The sequence below is a fragment of the Rhincodon typus genome, chromosome 8 (genome assembly GCF_021869965.1).
Source record: "Rhincodon typus isolate 14 chromosome 8, sRhiTyp1.1, whole genome shotgun sequence".
NCBI classification, from domain to species: domain Eukaryota; kingdom Metazoa; phylum Chordata; class Chondrichthyes; order Orectolobiformes; family Rhincodontidae; genus Rhincodon; species Rhincodon typus.
In genome coordinates, this window is record NC_063339.1 from 10503752 (window position 1) to 10520815 (window position 17064).

Below are 17064 nucleotides of genomic sequence, written 5' to 3' on the forward strand. Positions count from 1 at the left end.
TGTGGTGCTTGGAACAATGCAAAATGTTTAACATAATGATAGAAGAAGTTGGAGGCCAAACACAATTAGGATCCAATATAGGTAACAAAGTGTGGAGCTGGAGGAACACAGCAGGCCAGGCAGCACCAGAGGAACAGGAAAGCTGATGTTTTGGGTCGGGACCCTTCTTCAGAAATGGGGACGGGGAGGGCAGCTCAGAAATAAATAGCGAGGAGGGGTGGGGCTGGGGAAGGTAGGTGGTATGGTGATAGATGAGTGCAGGTAGGGAATGATGGGGATTGGTCAGTGAGGTGGGAGGAGCAGATAGGTGGGACAGAAGATGGACAGGTTGTGTCAGGTCAAGGAGGTGGGGTTGAGAGGGAGGACTGGCCATGGGATTGAGGCCAGGGGTGGGGAGATTTTGAAACTGATAAATCCACATTTAGACCATCGGGCTGTGGGCTCCCAAGGCAGAATATGAGGTGCTGCTCCTCCAGTTTGTGGGTGGCGTCATTGTGACCCTGGAGAAGGCCCAGGTCGGACATGTCACCCAGGGAGTTGGAGGGGGACCAGAAAGTGCTGTTGTTTGTCACGTACAGAGTGCAGATGCTCTAGAAAATGGTCTCCATGTCTCCGCTTGGTCTCACCGATGTAGAAGAGGCCACATCGGGATCAGTGGATGCAGTAGACCACATTAGCAGATGTGCAGGTGAACATCCACCTGATGTCAAAGGTTTGTTTTTTGCCTTGAATGGAGGTGAGAGGGGAGGTGTAGGGTCAGGTATAGCACTTCCTGCGATTGCAGGGAAAGGTGTTGGGGTTAGTGGGGTTAGTGGGGAGTATGGAGCGGACAAGAGTGTCGCGGAGAGAACAGTCTCTATGAAAGGCAGATGGGGTGGGGAGGGAAATATACAGAATCCAATATTATCTTTAAATTCAACATCCATTTTCTCCAAAATTTATTTTATTATGTGTAAGATATATATAAAACTCTTCCCCTTATTTTGCACAATTCTTAAATCCTCCAGTGCGTGTTCAACAAGTAACTAAATGCCTTCCACCATCTAATTATACATTCTTCAGATGTGAGAAGACACACAGGAAATTCAAAATTCTGGAACTTGTGTGGAAGTTCCAAATGCTGTTGTAAACCTAACGCCATTTTATTTGATATAACCTGCACACCTCAATAGAGATTTTCTTTTAAAAAAAGACAACACAGGCATTAATTATTCTCTCACAACCAGAGTGGCACCAAGAGAACAAAAATGGCCAGTAGTACTTGGAAAAATCACAGCAATTTTATCATTAATGTTTGCACATTGCACAGCAACAAACAAAAGCACATATGAATTTATGATATCCATTTCCATGAATGTTTTAATTGATATCAAATGCTTTATTTCTGATGAAAAGAGCTCATCATAATTGCTCTGAAATTATACTGCAGGATAATTCTATGGAAATGACTCACATCAACTGCTGAAATTCCTTTTCTGCTTTAACATAGATGTTAACCAGTATGTTTTTAACAAAAAGAGATTTCAATCGTTATTGGGACAGCAAACAAAGGAACTTCATACAAATATCAACAGTCTTCCCCGTGATGCTTGCTACCTAGAGACAAGCTTGAGCAACAGCTCTTCAAACCCCACCACAGGCCAGGCAAGGAGGCTCATCCCAAATCCTCTCTATCCAAGAACAGGGATGAGCCCATGGCACTAGCACCAATCTGGTCTAAGTGCACTTTTTTACATAGGCCATAACCTACCTTAACATTGAGATTCAAATTAATTTCAGAACATATCTCTTACTCTTACTGCACACCATTGTGATACATTGGAAGGATTTACACATTATGAACTTTATAAGTCCTGGAATGGGATGTGAACCCAGAACTTCTGGGTTAGAGGCAGTGACGCTAATCACTGTGCCACAAGATCTTCCTTATGAGTACAGATATAATTTAGTATAACTTAAAGCCCTACGTAACTCAAGAACGTGAAATTCAACCACAATCAGTTTGCACAGCTGGAACAGTGGATAGAAATCTGTTATGAATCGGCTCAAATCTTGTTGCCATTGGATTTTGTCCCATCTTTACTGCCCCAGCCATTAAATGAGTAGCAGCTCAATGTAATGTACTAACCTTTATTCACTGAAGTATTTATCTACAGCCAGAGCAGGTTTTAATTTTGATCTGACAGAATTTCAACCAACATCTGTTATTCCACAGAAACCTTATCAAAGATTTCTGAAAGCACTAACTAGCAAGTTGACACATCACCCACAGTGAACACATGCATCTTTCCTTTTTATATGAACAAAAAACACACAGAGCAACATAATGCTGAAAAACCTAATTAGACAGCAAACGGAAAGTGTAAATGATGAAATCATTTATCAAAAAGCTGTCATCCTATTCCTGAAACCAGACTGAAAATAAAATGATAGTTACCACACATTCTTTCTAAGCTATTTATAGCAAGTTGATGTCATTTTCTGTCAAATAAATTCACATACATATAACATGAAAATGAAAACATGGAATACGACATTTAGCTCTTCATCTGACAGACAAGTGAATTTCTAACCAATTTTTACTAAGAATTCAATTTGCACAATTAAAAGTCAGAGAAACAAGAATCTTGATTTCAAAGAACGTACGTGTTCAAGTTTATTTGGATTGTTGAACGTGAAGTTCGGAACTGATGGGCTCAATTAACTTCAACACTATTTAATTGCTAAGGATTGTTTCTGAAATATCATCGAAAATAAATCCTAGCAACCGCCTTTGACAGTAAATCCTATATGCATTTCCTATCCTGTACATGATAAAGAATATGATTCCACATAATACAAATGCAGAACTTTCCCTGAGCTTGGTTAATCCAAAACAGTGAGAAGAAGTGATTGTATTTCAGTGCAACAAAGCATTTTCAATCCTCATCAAGATAAACATCCAGACTTGGAAACATCTAGATTTTAATCATCCTTTACTGCAATTTAAAATAAAACCCATGTCACCATTAGAGTACAGATACGCTAAGAGATTTGTCCTGTGCATACATTAACAATCAAGATAAATTAACACAGAGAAACCAAAGCTCATGTGGATGAAAATGAGTCTCCTTTGTCATTATCATTCCTTTGTTTCATTATCAGCCAACAAATAATGGACTTCACGGTTCAGCTATGATACCACAATAACAGATCAACAATCTTACATAAAAATAAATTAAAGAGAGACATCTTATTTAATATAAAGTGAAAATAAAAACAGAACTCTACCTTTACTTCTACCTACAGAAATGAAGATTGGATCCAAGTAAGCATGAATTCCATCATTGAGGGGCAATGAAGAAGGGGGAAGGATAACAGATTAGGAACACTTGAACACACCACACACTATCAAAACAGCAACAAAAAACTTAGACACTGAATTGTTGCAGCATTCTGCAGTAATGCACTAAATTAGTTTAAGATTATACACACGCAGAAACAAAAAATCACACTGTAAAATAAAACATACAATTGCGTGCAATGGCAAATCCAGAACGCAAAGAAAAATAAAAATCTTCCAGACCTACAAATGCAACTCTGGGCATCAATGCTTACCAACATGAAACTGTACTATATGCATTATTTTGGTCCATTGATAGCCCAGCTTGATTAGTCACTGTTAGATTTTCCGATGGCTCTTCAGGGCATGCAATACCAATATTGTAAAAGAGTATGTATCTGTGTGTATTCACATAACGTGCTTTATGGCCACGAAAAGTGTGAGTAGCATCACATTAAGAAGCATTCTGAATGTCAGCATTCACCCCATGATTGCAGTCATGCTTTGAGTGAGCCATCTAAATGATCCACTCAGTATTCAACATAACCATTGAAATGATTGCATTCGTAAAAAGGCCTAAGAAATGGCTCTCAGTTAGGAAACAGGAATTCACCTGCTGCATTGCTATTTAATAAACTGGCAGCGGGAGGAAAAAAGCAAGTTAGTAGAAAGAGAAAGAGAGAAAAAAGGGTAGCGTACCTTGCTCGCCCATCGTCAGATGCGAGAAACCTTTGAAGAGGAAGAAAGACAGTCAAAAGAGAATAAACAGAGAGTTTCATACAATACCAGTTGGTATTGTGATGTTCCATACTTATGGCTAAGTATGGCATCAATCATATTGAGAAACCTTTCTAACATAAGCATAAAAGCTTGGCTCACAAAAGAGCAAAGTAAGAGTACCATAGATCTCACTGCATCAGTCAACATAGTGTTTAAGCTGACCTCAGTTTCTGGAGCTATTTTGAGGCTTCAAACGATGACTTACATGTTAAAATCTATGGAAATTCAAATGAGTAATCTTTTGTCCTTGAAAATATCTAACTATCATGGAAACTGCTCATTTTATATCAGTTTTCTGTACACTAAATAGTTAAAGCTGTATGCAAATTTTTCTCTTTAATATTTTCTTCCTTGTTCAAATAATACTTTTTTACATCTAAGCATTACAGTTAGTTTTCTTATATAATCATTATTTATTATCAAGCAAGTTAAGGGCTCAACAATGAGTGTGTCAGTGAATTATTTTGCTGCAGGGATTTAAACATGCAATTGATTTACAGTAAAGGCATTCGGCCTAGTAACATAACCATTTTGTTCCTTTAGCAATGAAAATGCAGCATGCACTAATTCCCATTATGATAACGGACAGAATAATTACAATGGAATGGAAAGTTATTTCTGAATTAAGGTCAGTTACTTACAGTAAAATAGATAAAACAACATAATCTACTATTTGTAAAGATGGGGCAGAGGAGGAAGAACAAAGGTGGTGAATTAATTAAGTCAAATACTCATTCCATAAATTGTTTTTCTGAGAATATAGGGTAATTCCTATATAAAGTCTACAATATAGATTACCGGCAAACTCAAAAGCAATTTCCTACCTAATGAGATTAATTTTAGTCATTAGGTATTAAAAAAGTGTCATTCAGTAGGTTTTGAGTTAACTAGTAAGTTAATAACTTTCTCCCTTAACACTTCATTGAGGTTTAGTACTAATCCATGGTATCTAGTCATAGTATTTAAGCCTTTCCAATTTCATATTTACCTATTCTCCATGCATAAGATCTGGTATTTCCTTAAACCTCTATTGTTCTTTTTCATGAGCGAGTCCTACACCTCGATGAATTTCACTTTATCAAATAACTTGAGATGTATAAAGCCAAAAAAAGGATTGGGTCCTCAAATATGTGTTTTTTTTTGTTTGTCTCAAACTTAGTTTTTCACAAGTTTTTTTTTCTTGCAAGCCACAAGATCAGATACAGCCTGTAAATTAGTCATTGATTAAACTCAGTTCACCCAATGGAGGGAGAACTCACCTGGCACACGGTTGACTTCTGACAGCAGAAATTGCAAAGAAGGAGAGAATCAGATGTTAGACACACTAAATGCACTTGTCTTTGCATGGAACTGTTTCATGCACAAGAACAAAAGTACCATGCTCATAACATGCAAGTGATTAAACACTGTGCATGTGTGAATTTAACAAAAAAAAAATTTTGTCATCTGTCCTGGCAGCTTGAATCAGATCATTTTGCTTTACATCAAGAAAGCTACTCAGCTTTAAGTAAGAATATTTTAAAATATTCTTTATGCACTGTACTGACTGAAGTTCTTTATTCCCTACAAAAGGAGTCTCCCGTAAATTTTTTGCATGTCAAACATGCTCCTCCAAAAAGGATGAAAAAATTTACTACCATTTGTAGAACTAACAGTACCAAGATACTATAGGAACAGTTGGTAGTTTGCTAAGTCACCTTCATTGCAGACACAGTAAGTTAGTTATTTGAAATGGTACATATTTGTCATTTTAAAATGATACCATATTTTCCATAGCACATCACACAAGAAAACAGCTCATTTTCATTTAACAACTTCTCCTATTTACTAAAATTTTGTTTACTTTTCCTAACGTAAGGTTTTCCAAGCTACTGCTAAAAAGTACAGATAATACATTTATTTCAAATGTGCTGTTGCACTGTCTTGAAGATCCTTACGATGTTTCAATAGAGGGTGTTGTCTTGAAAATGAGAATGAAAGGTCTTCATAGTGAAGAAAAAAAATGTGCGTATTGATGAAAAAACGAGACATGCCATTGAAGCTTTTTATCTTGCACTGATCAGGATAGAATTGCAAGAATACCAATTTAAAAGGGAACAATAACTGAAACTGCATAGATAGAGGGTGCAAGAGGACTCTGACTGGTAGAAGCATTGCCATGGAGAATGCACTAGCAGGATTGCCAACCTGCATAACGCTTGCCAAGATCAACATGGGTAGAGAAATGGGCACAAATGTCACAATGCAATTGCAGAGAACAATCTAGAGATGGTTCACTTGGCTCATACCAAGTATGTCTTACTAGAAGAGGTTCAGTAGGTTGGGCCTGTAGTCGTTAAAATTTATAAGGACAGGCTACCTTAATGAAACATTTTGACGGGGTAGGTCTGTCCCTTGTAGGACATTCAACTGGCCAACCAAGATAAATGTTGGTACATAATTTCAAATTTCAGCACCAACAGAAAAGTATACAGAGTTCAGCTTATCATTCACCACTTTTTGAACGAAGCTCCAGACATGACTTTAAAAATGGCATAATAGACTTTTCCATTCAGTCATCTAACTGTGGGACAGTCTAGGACCAAGGGGATCCATCTCAGAACAAGGGATTACCCATTTAGGAAAAGATGAGGAGAAAGTTCTTCCCTCAGTGGGTAGTGAATCTGTGAATTTTTTACCACAGACGACTGTCAAAACTGGTTTGTTAAATGTATTCAAGGCAAAGACATAGAAGTGGAGTTCAGGATTATTAGATCAGCTGTTGAACGATGAAGCGGGTACGATAGACTGAATGAGATACTTCTGTTCCTACATCTTACGGTCTTATTTTCACCAAAATATAAATGTTATGCTGAATACAACAGTGTCAATCAAATTAAAGGATGGGGAATGAGAGGGTGGAATACCCTGCTTCCATCTCCAACTCCATTTTGATTTAGTCACCTCCCTGTCTCTATCTTTCGCTCATGTTCATTGTCATTGCATCAGCCTTGACAGGTTTTGCATGTAAATTAATAATTTTGTTAGAAACATGAGAGTGTTGGAGGACAAAGGAGAAAGAAAAATAACAGAGATAGTAGGAACTGCAGATGCTGGAGAACCTGAGATAACAAGGTGTAGAGCTGGATGAACACAGCAGGCCAAGCAGCATTTTGTGGTGGAAAGAAAACTGTTCAGTGCTGTGCTAAAGCATCTTTGGATGTAAAGTAATAAAAGAAAATATTAAAACAGCTGAGTTCTTCATATATATAATATATGTAGGCTGTGGGTGGTTGCACTCCATTTGATTAGTTTTAAAACAAAATCTTTCAGTTGTTCTTTCGGTTGTATTTCAGCTCCGCAGTTCTGATCTTTGGGCACTTAGTGCAGAGGGGTTGGGCAATTCAGAGGGCTTCTTCACAGGCCTGCTCCTGGGCCTCGCCAAGGTAGACATCCTCAGATCCAGGCAATGGGCCTGGGGTGGGGAAGGGGTCATGGGTCCCTACCCAAAATGTCAACTTTCCTGCTCCTCTGATGTTTCCTGGCCTGCTGCGTTTCTCCAGCTCCACGCTGTGTTAATTCATATTTCCCAACTGCCTTCTCTCCTGCAGCTACATTCGTGCCCAGGTGCCCTTGGAGCGGCAACACTCAGTGTCCACCAATACCCTTAACGGAAGCGGTGGGTAGTGCGGGGCTTAAATCATTTCCTCTTACATCTCCATTTTAATTTAGTTTCCTCCCTCTCTCCCTACCATCTCCTATTTTTGTTGTTTGCATTCTGCCCCTGTTGGGCAGTGTTTTTAATGTATTAGTTCCTTAATTATTTAAATTAGTTAATTATTTGGAGCGGCTTCTAAAACAATGAACCGAATTCTCCAGCACCCTTGATGCTTTTAGAGAGAGAGGCACTGTGGGGGCTGGAAAGCATTATCTCCCCAACTTTCCCTGATTCACCACTATTTTAGAATCATAGAGATGTGCAGCATGGAAACAGACCCTTTGGTCCAACTTGTACATTTTGACCTGCCAGCATTTGGCTGATATCCCTCTAAACCCTTCCTATTCATGTATCCATCCGGATGCCTTTTAAATGTTGTAATTGTACCAGCCTCTACAACTTCCTCTGGCAGCTCATTCCATACATGCACCACTCTCTGCATGAAAAAGTTGCCCCTTTAGTCCCTTTTACATCTTTCCCCTCTCACCTTAAGTCTATGCCCTCTGGTTTTGGACTCCCCTACCCTGGGGTAAAGACCTTGGCTATTCACCCTTTCAATGCCCCTCATGATTTTATAAACCTGTATAACGTCACCCCTCAGCCTCCTATGATCAGAGGAAGATAGCCCCAGTCTATTCAGCCTCTCACTATAGCTCAAACCCTCCAACCCTGGCAACATCCTTGTAAATCTTTTCTAAGCCCTTTCAAGTTTAACGGCATCTATCCTATAGCAGGGAGACCAGAACTGAATGCAGTATTCCAAAAATGACCTAACTAATGTCCTGTACAGCCACAACACAACCTCCCAAATCCTATTCTCAGTGCACTGACGATTTAGTTCCTCCTCTGTCTCCCCACCTGTTTTGTTTATCTTTTGCCAATGTGATACAGACTGTGGTGGGCAACAATTGTTAATTGTTCTGTCTTTAGTTAGCTTATTAGAGGGCTCTTGTGGCACAGTGATAATATACCTATCTTTGAGCAAGGGGGCCTGGGTTTAAATCCCACCTTTCCAGAGGTATGTAAGAGCATCGCTGATCAAGTTGATTAGAAAATAGATTAAATTAATTTTTAAAAAACTAGTTAATTGACTTGCTGGTGAGCTCTCCAAACAGGTGAGCTCTCCATATTCCTGGATGAATCATCAGCAGATATAACACAGTGGGGGAGCAGGATGAACACAGCAGGCCAAGCAGCATCAGAGGAGCAGGAAAGTTGACGTTTCAGGTCAGGACCCTTCTTCAGACCCTTTCAGGAGTCTAATAACAGCAGGGAAGGAACTGTTCTTGAATCCTTTGGTACCTGTGTGTAAGGTTTCGTATCTTTAGCTTGACAGATGTGGTTGGAAGAGATTTTGACCAGGATGGGAGGGGTTTTTTTGATTATGTTGGCTGCCTTCCTGAGGCAGTGAGAAGTATAGATGGCAAAGGTGTGGATGATGCAGAACCATAACAGTAGATTGCAAAATCAATTTGCATCGAGGCCAGCACTAAGAATACAGCCCTGAAATCATTTCAATGAATATTGTAAATTGGCAGTGAAAACATGGATCATCGTATTTAGTTCCTGGGCCATTGGCAAACTCTCTAAACTCTGATGCAACAGCAAATACTGTTGTTGACAAGCAATACAATCTGCAAGGCTTGATCTGCAATAATGTTAACCTTTAAGGATCAAAGATTGCAATGCAATCAGTGTTTAATCAGGAAACCTTCAAGAGTTTACTACTGCAAAATAAGATGTCCAGAACAATTTGTGCTAATGTATTACAAATTTATATATTTAAATTGAGGTTGTTGGTGTCAATTCAAATGCAAATATAACTTGATTGAGGTGCTTGTATAACATTCAATAAATTGCAAACCAAGTACACCAGATGTGAAGTGCAGGAACACACTAAATACAATGACTGCAATATTAAAAACAGAAGAACTGATTAGTTTTGAATTTGCTTTAAGTCACTGATTTAAACAGAAATCCTTTTAAATCTACAAATGGACTAATGTTCCCCCATGTAATCTGTAAATACATCTGGCAAAATGCAGGCCAATGCATCTGTGAGCTTGGAATGAATCCACCTAGACTTTCAACAGCTCCTCCTCCCATTAAAAATGAATAGACAACATCGACCTACTCCCAGAGGCTGGAGTCTCTCTCCAAAGTCCAATCTCCTCATTCTAACGAAGGAAATCCTCATCATTAGGAGTGATGTGACAACTGCAGTTTTGAGATTTGGATTCACTTGGACCATCAGGATACCAATCACTTGTTAAAAAGGCATATATCTGGACTCCTCACAGGACAACTGTTCCATTTCCTGGTCCCACTCAACTAAATTTTAAGTAATTAGCCACAGTCCACAAAGGACCCTTGAGCATCTTGCTCCAATAAAGAGATTAATTGGTTACGCATAGCTTAAAAAAAAAGGCCCTTTCATAGACCATAAGATATAGGAGCAGAATTAGGCCACTCAGCCCATTGAATCTGCTCAATCATTCGATCATGGCTGGTGTGTTTCTCAACCTCATTCTCCTACCTTCTACCTGTAACCCTTTACCTATCTATCTCTGGCTTAAACACATTTAATGAGTTGGCCTCCATAGCCTTCTACAGCAATGAATTCAATAAATAAACTACCCTCAGGCTGAAGAAATTTTTCCTCATTTCAGTTCTAAAGGGTCATCCCTTCATCCCTCGAATCCTAGCCTCTCCGACTAAAGGAAACATCTTCTTCATGTCCACTTTATCCAGGCCTCTCAGTATTCTGTAAAAATCAATCAGATCCCCGCCTTCATCCTTCTAAACTCTACTGGGTACAGAACCACAGTCCTCAACTCCTCATGTGACACAGATGTCTAACAGCGGTTTCCTTTAGGACCATTGGTTAGGTGACTTGCTGTCTGGTCCAGAAAATACTGCACAGAATCTTGATTTATAAATATCCAGAAGATATGCAGCTTGAAGCAAGCTCTTCATCCATTTACAACCTCGCCTCTCACTTTTTCATGAGAGAAATGGGCAAGAACCAATCGAAAATTGCCTAGTAAAACAGATTTCAGTTTTCTTACTGTCATCCAATTGAGGTAAGTGAACCTCACACAGACCAGACTCTAGATGCTCAAAAGGAAGCTATTTGGCCCATCAATCAGTGGCACTTCACACAAAAAAAAAACCCAGATAGTTGCTCATATCACTGTAAGTCTTCCTTCAATTACTTGTCCAACTTGTTTCTAAAGGCTGAACCATCATCCACTAATCCATCAAGCAATGCATTGCAAACCCAAATGCTGACTGAGTGAAACAAATTTTACCTCCTGTCACCTCATATTCTTTTGCCTCATGCCTTAAATCTCTACCCTCTGTTTATCAATCCATTAGCAATTGGGAAAAAGTTTCTATTTACTTTGATCTAAATCTTTCATTTGTTAAAACAAAATCTTTATCAAATTTCCTCTTAGTCTTCATTACTTGTGAGGAAATCACAACTCTCTGGTCTGCCATGGAAATGAAATCCCTTATCCATGGAACCATTTTATTAAATCCGTTCTTTGCACTTACTAAAGCCTTCACATCATTCCTAAATTGCAGTGTATAGCGTTAATCTAGGTTTCGTATACCTTCCTGGCTTTTGTACGTGATACCGCTATTTATAATGCCTGGAATGCTAATGCAAAATCTGAACACACCAAATGCTGTGGGTCTGACGGTCAGGCAGCAACTATGGAGACAGAAACAGAGTTAATGATTCAGCTCAAATGACCTTCCGCCAGATCTGATTAAACATGAAACAAAACCCAGAGCTGAACTTTCCTCCCAAAAAAACAAGTTAATAACAACTTCAAAGAATGGAGGTGCCAGCGTTGGACTGGGGTGTACAAGGTCAGAAGTCACATAACACCAGGTTACAGTCCAACAGGTTTATTTGAAAACACAAGCTTTCAGGGCCTCTCTCCTTCTTCAGGTGTTAGACTATAACCTGGTATTGTGTGATTTCTGAACCTCAAGGAGCTTCATGGAGTGTTTCCCTCCATGAGCCCTGGTGACTTTTCTCATGCAATTTTATGCTGCTCACCTTATTAAGTACACAGTGTACCTCCACGGCACAACAGGAGTGCAATTCTGCACTCAGTAGCAGCGGAAATGCTTATGGGTCACCATGTCCTTGGTCTGGAGGTGTCCATGCTCTGGAGGAACATGCAGCAATGTCACGAGAAGTTTAATGGCCTTCTCTGTTCTACTTTCTCTCTGCAGCCTCACACTCACTTTAACTCTGCCAGTGCACCCACATCCCACCAAATTTATAGTCTTCCACTCCAAATATTGCAAGCTGCACCTTCCCTCAATGACTCTCACCTGCCCATCACATACCCCAAATATTAACCCTTCCTGTCCACTGTACTTCCCATTTAGTCATGAAACCTCACCACTTTTCCTGACTGATGACAGACCAGTCCCTGACTGACCATAGTCTCCCTGCTCGCAAGTCAATACAGAGATGCTGTGAGCATCCATGTTGGCATAAAGTGAGTAAATACTAAGGAAGCAAAGCAGGCATTGCAATGCTAAGGTGCCAGTGAGCATGAAAGTGCAGTACTGAAGTGTTGAATGCTATTATGAGTTTGAGATGTGCCATGGTGATGTGGTGCTTTGGCAGTGTCAATCTCTGTGAACGGAGGGTGCAGGCAATTTCTGTCCATACAGTGTGCCCTGAGATGTTGACAAATGTTGTCCACGATAGAGCTCCGACTCCCCCCACCCCACTCCCCTCAAGAGAAGACATGTAGCTAACAGGTCCCCTCTCAGACTTCCATGCCGAGAACTGTCAATGTCTAGCATCTCTCCAGTGCCTGGGAAAGTAGCAAACTGCACATGCCATAATGAGATGTCAGTGCACACAAATGGCTCCCTTGTCACTCACTAGCAAGTTTCTCATCCAACCATTGAAAGGCTGTTTGGAAAAACACCACTTTTCTGTTCTCGCCATATTTTCCCAACTGACTTACCACAGCCTGTCTAGTCCATGGCCTAAGGAAGTTCAGCTCCCTGTTTCTGTGAACAAGTGCTTCCTGACCTACCAAATACATCCAACATCTCCTGTTTTCACTGGTTTTATGAACTGCTTAGATAATCTCTCCACTCATCTGCAAATGTTTGTGCACAAACACCCTCAGTTCTTTTTAAAATTGTTACAGTGCAGAAGGAGATTTTTTGGCCCATCGTATCTGCTGCCTCTTCAAACTGTACCATTCAGCTTTGTTGGTAGCTCTCGGTCTTCATTCTTCCTATTAAATGGGACCAACTGGATTGCTCTTTGAAAGTGAAGTGTGTTTTAAATAATCAGTCTGCAGTAAAACGAGCTGAGAATGGGGAAGTGGGAGAGTGGTAATTGCATAAGACTTTGGCAGGTATTCATCCCAATTTGAGCTTCATGTTCATCTCGCTAAATATGGTGAACAGCTAGCTGCAAATCAGAAGTTCTTGCCATATCAAAATGATGTCATATGGGAAACGAACAAAAATAGGCCACTCAGCCCTTCGAACCTGCTCCACTGTTCAATAAGATCTGAGTTTAACCTCAACTCTACATTCCTGATAATATTTCATCTCCTTGGGAATCGAAATTCTATCTACCTCTACCTTAAGAATATTTAAAGCTTCTGCATCCATTGCCTTTTTGAGGGAGGGAATTCCAAAGACTCATTACCCTCTGAAAAAAAATGTTTCTTCACCTTTGTCCGAAATGGGTGCCCCTTATTTTTAAACTTTGACCAGATTTTGTTCTAGATTCTCCTACAAGAGGAAACATCCTTTCAGTATCCATCTGGTCAAATCCCCTCAGGATCTTATATATTTCAATTAAGTCACCTCTGACATTTCTAAACTCCAGAGGATACAGGTCTAAGCTCTCTCGCTATTTCTCGTATGGCAATTTCCCCTGTTCAAGGTATTAATCTGGTAAACCTTCTGTGAACTGCTTCCAAAGAAGACCAGTAAATGTCAAAAACTCTGGTTTAACCAGATCTAACAGCTCTTTTTCAATTGTGCAATCCTTGGGTTGAATCTCCAAATAATGTAGAATTAGACATAGTTCTGCAGCTCAGAGTGGCAGCTTCATAAGCAGATACCACAGTATAGTGTTGAAACAGTGGCACTAGAATAGGGAGCATGCTCCTGATAGTCTAATACAGTCAGGTCCTTTCAAAAGATTAAATGAGGTAGTACCCTACACCACAAAAACCAAATTTAGTTGTCACTGTACTGGGTTATTCACATCTTGAAAATCTGCAGTACCGTTGCAATTCTTCAACTTGTTACTGTATTCTTATTAGTTCAAGATGTAATCCATTATAAATAAACTCCAGGGTATTTACAAAACGGGAACCTCTCAGGAATGATTTCACTCGAACAGCTTTCTTTCAACACATCAATATGGTTCTTCTGGGGCAATACAGTGCATTACTAAACTACTCCGAAGCGGGTATCTTCCTAGTTATGAAGCAACTCTGGAAATGGGAGAGTTTGGAGAAGAGAAACCCATGAACTATGAAGAATTTTGGCCAACAGACAGGTGATGGTTTGATGGGTCACAGGCAGAGATTTCTTGGGTCAAGGACTATGGGGTGAATGGGCCGGTGAATTGACTGTGAGGCCATGGGGTCAGCCTTTCAATTTTCAACCCCTCTGGCCCAGGTCCAGTCCCTTGATTGTGCAAACGTTGTTGCAGACAGAGAAGGAGCTACTTCTTTAGCTGTCCTCTCAGGGGCTTGAATTGGCAGTGGGCAAGAAGGTAGAGCCTGAGCCTTTCTGTCCAGCACTTAATTCGGCCCATCATCATCCCACCTCTTTAAGTTCACTTCCTGTCTCAGGGTCTCCCACCTCCGGGACCGGAACATTCTACCTTAGTCTCCAGAAACAAAGGCCATAGTTTATGGATAAAGTGTAAACCACTTAGGACTGAGATGGGAAACTTCTTCACCCAGAGAGTGGTGAGACTATGAAATTCACTACCAGAAGTGGTTGTGGTCAAAATATTGTGTTTTCAAGAAATAGGTAGATATAGTTCTTGTCGTTAAAGGGATCATGGAATATAGGGAGTGAGAGCAGGATTAGGGTATTGAGCTTGATGATCAGCCTGGTACAGGCTCAAGGGGTTGAATGGTCTACTCCTACTCCTATCTACTATGTTATAATGTAAATTTTCCAATTTTCATGACTGTTTACCAAAGCGATTCATCAGTTCATCATTCGAACACTTGGTGAGGAGATAACTGCGTAAAATGACAAATGGAAACCTTAATGTGGTACCGTTTGGATTTCATTTATTTATCTTTTGCAAGTCATACCCTGGAATATCTCAGAATCCAACAGCACAGAACAGTCTGTGGTCACCTGCACTGCTGGCATCTATCAATACCTGAATGGATTGGAATGACATTTGAGAATGGGAGGAGAATAGAATAAAAATGTCAGGGTGAAATAGCAGCAAAGAGTGATTTACAGGTGTATGATGGACAGCCTAACAAAGATTTCTGTGTGTGTCCATTTTAAACAGCAGCTCGTCAACTCAGAATGACAGTTTCTCAATATGTAAATTTAAAGATAATAACTAAGCAACAAAGGCAAAATCTGTTCGTGCTTTTTCAGCAGCATTTGTGGGATTTGTTCCACAACAGGGTGCATCTTTTAAGATCTTGCCTGAAGCTACCATGTTGTTTTCTTTTACTTTAAAAATTTGACTGAAGTAACAGTACAAAAGATCCGCCCCAGATATTCTTTGCACTTTTAGCAAAGATCTGTCATCAGTTTACTCTTGGGTGTGTTGAATTCTCTGTTGGGTCCTGAACAAAACTGAGCTGTTGTTGTCTCAATGGCCCATGATGTACAAAGGAAAATATTCTGGTGTGGCAGTTCTTCAGGATGTACTGAACATGTTCCAGCTCTTTAAATGCTAGTATGGGGTTCTTTGTGAATGCAAACAAATGTGAAAAGATCAATTCCTGAAAGCAATTCAGAAGCACAAAAAGTGTTTCACAACTTACCTGAAGCCTCTTTACATAATAACTTTAAAAATACTGATCAGCTGTAAATATGTATTTAATGTTTAAAATTACCTGTAATCATTATTTTCACTGCATATCAATCCCTGAAAGTGGATCATCACCCAGATACCCACATTGCTATAAATTGATGTTTTCAACAATATCAATACTTAAGCATCCCCCACCATCACCACCTTTAAACAGCTTCTTTGACAGTGTAGATTTCAATCCTAACTTTTAGTTGCAATGAAAATGAGCTATATTCTATCGACGTTTCAATTTAGCACCTATGATTAAGGAGGAAAAAAGAGCTCAAAGTTACATGAAACAGAAGTCGTTCATTCAAATGAGACACAGCAAGTTGCATCCAGAAACTATTATGTCATTGTTCTGTCCTTTCAAATGCAATCAATTGTCTGCAATGAAGATTACTGGAAACTATACAAGCTTAGCTATCAAGCTTACTGTTCCCAATCTTTGACAATTCTATTTTTCAATGATGAACTTTCTTTACTAGGCATCTGCTACACTTTGGAAAATAAGTCACTTTCCTTGGCAATCACTGTTTTCTCTCAAGTTTGCTCAGATATTTACTGAGCAAGTGAAACATTCAGGGATAAGCACAGGGTGCATACATCAGCATTTTGGGATTGGTGCACATATCTGCATTATTCATGACAAGTAATTAACGTTTGAAATGCAGTGTCAAAAAAACTAATTCGTATTAGTAACATTACTACTAGTATTAGCTAGCCATTTTCTTTCTGGAAGTTTCTGCGTCGCAAGACATTTTCTTTTTTCATACAATTCCCATTCCTTTGGAGAAAATACTTCAACCCTCAGATCTCTTTCCCAATGACTTTGATGAAGACCTGCAACTCACAAGGTGGCAGAGACAGTTGTAAATCTGAGTCGTACCACTCCAGGGTGAAATAGCTTATCACACTTACCTGTTGAGCCATGAGAAACCTCTATGGTTAGTTTTCATCATTTACTTGAGGTTTAAGTTGTTTTAAGTAAGTAAAGTTCAGTAGAATTGCTTTGCAGATTACCACATGAATTCTCAACTGTGAGCTCAGTAGCAAATAGATATGGATTACGAAGCCAATAAGGAAGTGGGACAAATGCTTGAGGTGTACACAGTCAATTAGAGTTGAAAAAAAATCTGCTTTTTTGAACAGAAAACATGCCAACCACACAAATTTTGGATAGAATCACTATTTCCA

At 39.5% G+C, this 17064-nt stretch overlaps 1 protein-coding gene across 1 annotated transcript in view; it reads right to left on the reverse strand.

The window, feature by feature from the left end:
• The window catches only part of nrxn3a (neurexin 3a), a 1856693-nt gene that overhangs the window by 1837724 nt on the left and 1905 nt on the right, over positions 1 to 17064 (reverse strand). Inside the window, 2 exon segments of the mRNA XM_048600025.1 lie at positions 4022 to 4051; positions 5362 to 5379. Coding sequence (XP_048455982.1) covers positions 4022 to 4051; positions 5362 to 5379 — 48 coding nt within the window.